Source organism: Paramormyrops kingsleyae, chromosome 1 (genome assembly GCF_048594095.1).
Source record: "Paramormyrops kingsleyae isolate MSU_618 chromosome 1, PKINGS_0.4, whole genome shotgun sequence".
Classification (NCBI taxonomy): Eukaryota; Metazoa; Chordata; class Actinopteri; order Osteoglossiformes; family Mormyridae; genus Paramormyrops; species Paramormyrops kingsleyae.
Window position 1 is genome coordinate 35,136,136 of NC_132797.1, and position 6,365 is coordinate 35,142,500.

At 46.1% G+C, this 6,365-nt stretch overlaps 1 protein-coding gene across 2 annotated transcripts in view; it reads right to left on the minus strand.

Moving 5' to 3' along the window:
• The window catches only part of kiaa2012 (KIAA2012 ortholog), a 28,635-nt gene that overhangs the window by 3,266 nt on the left and 19,004 nt on the right, over nt 1-6,365 (minus strand). For both annotated transcript variants that reach the window (XM_023806067.2, XM_023806068.2), the window contains 6 exons: nt 3,110-3,171; nt 2,182-2,274; nt 1,492-2,081; nt 709-874; nt 514-622; nt 39-430 (listed from right to left, as the gene is read on the minus strand). In XM_023806067.2, the coding sequence (XP_023661835.1) occupies nt 39-430; nt 514-622; nt 709-874; nt 1,492-2,081; nt 2,182-2,274; nt 3,110-3,171 (1,412 nt within the window). The remainder of the gene's footprint in view (nt 1-38; nt 431-513; nt 623-708; nt 875-1,491; nt 2,082-2,181; nt 2,275-3,109; nt 3,172-6,365) is intronic.

Sequence of the window (6,365 nt, forward strand, 5' to 3'; positions counted from 1 at the left end):
AATACACAATAGCAGAGATTTTTGCATTATTTGCTAACCATGCTACTGCTAGCCTCACAGCTAAGAAGCTGCGCTTGGTCTTCTGTCACCACAGTATCGCCAGATGTCTGAAGGTAATCATGAGAAGCCACCCCTTGGCAGTATGGCGCTGTGGTCTCCTGCTGGTCAGTCCTGCCTGTGCTGGGTGTTCCTGAAGAGGCTCCTCCCACAGAGCTGTGTGATACAGAGCCACACAGTTGGCACTCGTCTTCATCGCTTGTGCAGTCCCTGTCACAATCACTGTCCCGTGTCATTCTGCTCTCAGTCCATTCTTCTGCCCCCAGGTCTCTGTGTTTAGCTGCTTTATTCAGGGTGGAGGCCTTTAGTTTCTTCTTTAAATGGAGATTTCTCTCAGCTTTGTCAGTCTTCACGCTGCGCTCACGTGGCTTTCCTGTGGACACGGGAAGGAGGCGATCAGGCGCTGGGGTGAGAGGGCCTCTGGCTGACCTCTCTGACATAGAGCACCATACTCACCAACAACAAACTCCTCTTGGCTTTTCATCTTTTTCCTTTGGCTCATCACCATCCCTGTTTCTGAACTAGAACTTTTCTGAAGCCTCTGTCCTTTTAGGTTTGCTTTTTTCTGGAAAATGAGGAAAACTTCAGTGTATAAAATTCAGTGTATGCCATGTGATTTGAGCATTGTAGTTTCTTTATAATAACACTCACTGATGTTTGGTCACCCACAGGAACCCGGGCAGCTGATCTTTTGCGTAATCCTTCCTCTATAAGCTCCTGTTTCCTCTTTGTATATTTTGTTTCCTCTTGCTGCCCCCTGATTTCTGCTTTGTCTACATCTGCAGATGTGTTTGTTTGCTTGGGCTCTTCAGTCCACCTGAGCAAGGAAAAGTAAATAAAGTTAGAGGTATAGGGTTCGTGTCAGACGGAGGGATGCCACGGTCGAGTGAAGGTAAGAGTGGAGACGGGTGAAAGTGGACGGACAGTAAGAGATGATAAGGAGAGTGCAAAGGTCAGACTGTAGCACAGACACCTAGGGACGGCACTGAAACCGGACCTGTGATCAAAGCCACCAAGCACAGACTCCAGATGGAGTGCAGAGGCAGAGCGAGGGTGGAGAGCCTCCGGTAATTAGGCAGGATGTTCATTAGATCTGAGGCTCCGCAGAGCTTTACTTCCTGTGACCCGTGCCTGGGTGCAGACATGAAGACCACCCCTGTCTCTGGAGTTACGAGAGAAGGATAAAGATAGGGAGGAAGGATGAAGATGGAAGAGTGGGGAAGAATAAAGGAAGGGAAGCTCTGGAAAGGAGAAGTGAGATGGACACTAAAAGAGTGAGGGATCAGCGAATACACACGTCTTTGTTCTGCTAAGGCCTAAACCAGGAGACATCTAAAGGACCATTCCATCTCAAGCTCAGCATTAATGCCCTCACTGAAATGGACCATTTAAAGTCAGATTATACCACTGCTTGGTTGAGCAGACAGCACTCACCTGGCACTCAGGGCTCCTGCAGTCCTCATGCTGCTCTTAAGGTCCACTGTGGAGTTACTACTACTGGTGGTTGGCTTCAATACTGGATGGCTGATATGATGGAACTTCTCTGTTGGTGATACCACCAAGGAGCTGCCCTGTTCTCCATGCCCCTGTGTGCCTTCTTCAGAGAGGTCCTCCCCCTCCTCCTCCACTTGAAGTACTGACAGAGTAATGGTTGTATTAAAGCTTGTAGAATGGTCTGTCCCTGAAAGTTGGTTTCTTATATATGCTGTCGTGACATTAGGTGTGTCAGAAATGATCTTCTGCTCCTGATCTTTAAATGGATGACCATGAGCAATACCGATCTTGTGTTTTTGTTCATCAAATTGTCGGCCATTTAAAGATACGGTCCTTTGCCCCTGTTCCTCAGGCAGAAGACTACTGGCAGCAATGCTCATTGGATCTCGTTGACCAGAGAAATAATTGGTCTCCTGTTCATCAACAGGAAGACTGTGGGATGGAATGGTACTCCGACCGTGTTCCCCAGTGGAATGACCCTGGGCATAGACTCTCTGTTGTTCTTGGATCTTGTGGGCAGACCCTTTTCCCTGGGCAGAGGGAAATGGTAACAGGTTTAGACTGGTCTTCTGTCCACAGAAACATATCTGCACTGGAATGTAAATATGAAGTGGAGAAGCCGTAGCTCACCGTTCCCTGTACAGCAACCTCGCGATCAGCTTCCGCAGCCTGGCTCTTCACAGCTTCCCGCTGTACATCAAGATCATCTTCCCTGTCAATCATCTGCAAGACACACAAAGATAATTCCTCGGAATGTGTAATAGTACATACTATCCCAAAAAATAATACAGCAACATAGACAAAGACATGCACGGCCAGCAGCTCTTTTAATGAGGTGCGTTAATACATACCAGGTAGTACATACCTGGGGTCCGTCAGTACATACCAGGTAGTACATATCTGGGGTCCGTTAGTACATACCAGGTAGTACATACTTGGGGTCTGTTAGTACATACCAGGTAGTACATACCTGGGGTCCGTCAGTACATACCAGGTAGTACATACCTGGGGTCCGTCAGTACATACCAAGTAGTACATACCTGGGGTCCGTTAGTACATACCAGGTAGTACATATCTGGGGTCCGTTAGTACGTACCAGGTAGTACATACCTGGGGTCCGTCAGTACGTACCAGGTAGTACATATCTGGGGTCCGTTAGTACGTACCACGTAGTACATACCTGGGGTCCGTTAGTACATACCAGGTAGTACATATCTGGGGTCTGTTAGTACATACGTATACCTAGTTAACTCCTTCAGAAATCCAGTGTTGGGGAAGTTACTCACAAAAGACATCCATTACAGACAGGTGGAAAGTTCAGGCCCAGAAAGTACAAATCCAGACCAAGGTTTTGTTCCAACCAAGCAGCTGAGTACTGATGTGAGTTTGACTCTTTATATTCAGCTGGTTGGTTGAAACAAAATCTTGGTCTGGATTTGTACTACCTGGACATGAACTTTCCACCTCTGTCTGCAATGGGATACGTTTGTGTGTAACCTCCCCAATACTGGATAACTTCACCTGTATGTCACTATAGACATAAGTGTCTGTTACATACCCGATTCCTTGGGTGAGGAGGGCTTGTGTAGCGGAGGGTAGTGTCAATAAACCTCGCCTCAGCTGCAATATAAAAAAGCCAGCAGTCACAAGGGGGAGCAGACTGTTTTATTTCTTTAAATGTGTAGTTGGAACATTTTCCAAAGAATCTTTTGTCATTGGTGTATATAAGGGTACCTGGAACCACTATACCAGGAAGTAACATTTGGAAAAGCACTGACAATATAATTTCTCATAACTGTCACTTCAGTATTTTCTAGGCGTAAACAGCCATTTTTCTTGATTAATCTTGGTACATTTCACATATGGAAAAACATAAATCTATTTAATGTCTTAAGCCAAAGAAAGTAAACAGTACTTGTATTAATTTTCAACACACTCCCCACTCTCAGACATTCAGGGGGAACAAGTGCCAATGTGACCCATGACCTGTGACCCTGCTGAGTTTATTTAACCCACCCAGCAGGCTGAGTTACCACATGGGGCCGTGCAGAGGAGGCGACTGGCATTCCAGTGCTGCTGCTTTCTAATACTGTAATGCGAAGCTGAGGTTATGAGGGAAAGAGGGTGATGAGGCTTCTGCATCACAAAAAAATGCATTCAAAATTCCATGTAGATCAACATATATATTTTAGATATCTTTCCCTCAGATTTTACACAAACATAAATATTTCAGAACCATGTTTGGGCCAAGCTGTCTACCTTAATTACCAGGCCTGTCCATCAATGCCCTTGTCAAGTGATTCCCTACATCTCACTTGCGCCAACACAAGTCTGGCTAAATTCTGATTCAGTGACAAAATGAGAGACGCCCCACTCATATGAGGGCCCTCCTGCTGTGTGTGTGTGTGTGTGGGGGGGGGGGCAGTGCTAATTAAATTCTGCTGCTGAAGGAAGTCCATACCCAGCCAGGATGTACATTACCAGTAAACCTGTGTGCTTCCCACCATGTAAGTTCAGTTTCTGATATTTGCAGAGCTGTCATCATTTTGGATTTCCAGATTGTGGAAACAGGTGCAACATGTCATAATTATTGTGAGGAGTCTCTAACCTGCACATGTCTTCCCCTCTGGAACTAGCTTGCAGGCTGATTGACAATAAAATCTGGTGCTCCACAGGACTTGGCGTGACATACATTACACTACATGTTTCTTTTTTTTTTTTAAACTTTTCTCAGTTTTTGTATAATTACTCATGACAGAAGGTAGCCTGTATTACTGACATCAACACATGAAACTGTTTCACCTTGAAAACCTTACATTCCTTGAAAAGAAGCGCACTGTAATCTGATCACACCCTGCTTTTGACCTCGTATGAGCCCACATGAGGCTGAAAGGAGGCTCTGAGCTACAGGCAGCCCTCCTGTCTGAAGAGTTACCAGTGTGGGGGGGGGGTGCTTTCTTCATGTAGCCCACTGAGAGATCAGTTGCTGAACCAGAACACCATCCAGGACTGTTCCCCAAAAGGAGGGTGTTAGTCCCTCTCCATTTTCTCTCCAGGTTAACTTTCTGCTGAGCCATACTGCTTTCCAGGGAGCCTTTGATGTTGGGAAGGGGGGGGGGGGGTAGGGTGGACTGTGTAGCCTCCCAAAGAGAGTAACTGTACCAGAGCTGGCCAACAGGGGGCAGCAACTCCCTGGTTTTGATGGTTGACCCAATTCTGTTTGACATGCCGAGATACCTTTGCATGGCAATACGTGGCATAAAAAAGGGAGAAATAGATCGTGGGTAACAAGATATATGGTGTCCGTGACCTAGAAAGTCTCCCCTTGTTAAAACAGGAGCCAAAAAGCAGGTGCCATAGAGAGAATGCTTTGATCTGAAGCAGCTTCACAATCTTCCTGCAATGTTCTGCACTGTGGTTCTTCCCTAACCCAACCTCACTGACTGACGACAGCACTGGAAATATGTGCAATGCAGCCTCCCATTGTTCATATTTATCAAATCAGGCTCGGCCTGACAGCAAATTTCATATGCACACCCAATAAACTGATTCGTTACTGTCCTTTTTAAGTGTTGAATTCCAAAAGTTGTTTCATTATTAGCATTTGCGTGTTTTATTATTCTTAAGGATATATAGGCCTATGCTTAATAAATGCAGTTTTACTGACTGGCTCCTCTTCATAGATCGGGGTGGGCAATTTTATCCGCAAAGGGCCGCTGTGTATGCAGGTTTTTGGGATAACCTGTAGGTCAGCTGTTCAAACCCAGGTGTGAGGACTCTTCAGCCAATCAGTCCTCTAATTAATAATCTAATTAGGGAGTTGCAGCAAAATCCCACATACAACAGTCCTTTCTGGATAAGTTTGGCCACACCTGACATAGATGGTCCGTGGCCAAACAAAAGGCCATTTAATAAATGGATCGGCTAACCAAAACCTAAAACAATATGATAAAACATATGAATCAATATCCTCCAACTGATTTGAGTGTGATCTTTAGTTCATTAATATGAGATTTTTGAAAACCTACAATTATATTGCACACGTTACAGAAAATGACTCCTACACATAAGAGAGTCTCCCTGTGCTTTCCCCATGTTCTCCGCTGGAGGTCCAGCAGGAACATGGAGGAGAAGCTCACTGAAGCAGCATCAGCTCACCAGTTAGGAAGGTTCTGTGACTCAGACACATCCAGCGTTTTACTGCCAACCTGGGGAACCAGGGAATTAGGGGGCTGGGGGGTGGACAGGCTGAACACGGAATAATCCTGTACATGAGAAACCTTTATTTAGAAAGTGTCAGGTTTTGAAGAGGCCCAGATTCCAGGTGGAGGGGGTAGATGGGGCTCGGGTTTCGGAGCAGTGACGGGATAAAGGAGAGAGAGCTGCGAGAGGCCTCATGTTGCCAAAACAGCCTGTGTCCGTCACCAGCGCAAGCCGGGTTTAAGGCCCAACCTGGCGCCCTGTGGGTGTGGTCCCTCAGTAGGGCAAAACACAACCAGATGTGGATTAGCCGGGGGGGGGGGGGGCGCAAGAGAAAGCAGCACAGAGATTGTGTGTATAAATGTGCATACAGTGTGTACAGGCAGGAGTGTGTGTATGTGTGTGTGTATCTGACTGAGAGAGTGAGCTGTAAAATACATACAGTGTGTGGAAGCAGGAGTGTGTGTATGTGTGTGTGTATCTGACTGAGAGTGAGAGAGTGAGCTGTAAAATACATACAGTGTGTAGAAGCAGGAGTGTGTGTGTATGTGTGTGTGTATCTGACTGAGAGTGAGAGAGTGAGCTGTAAAATACATACAGTGTGTAGAAGCAGG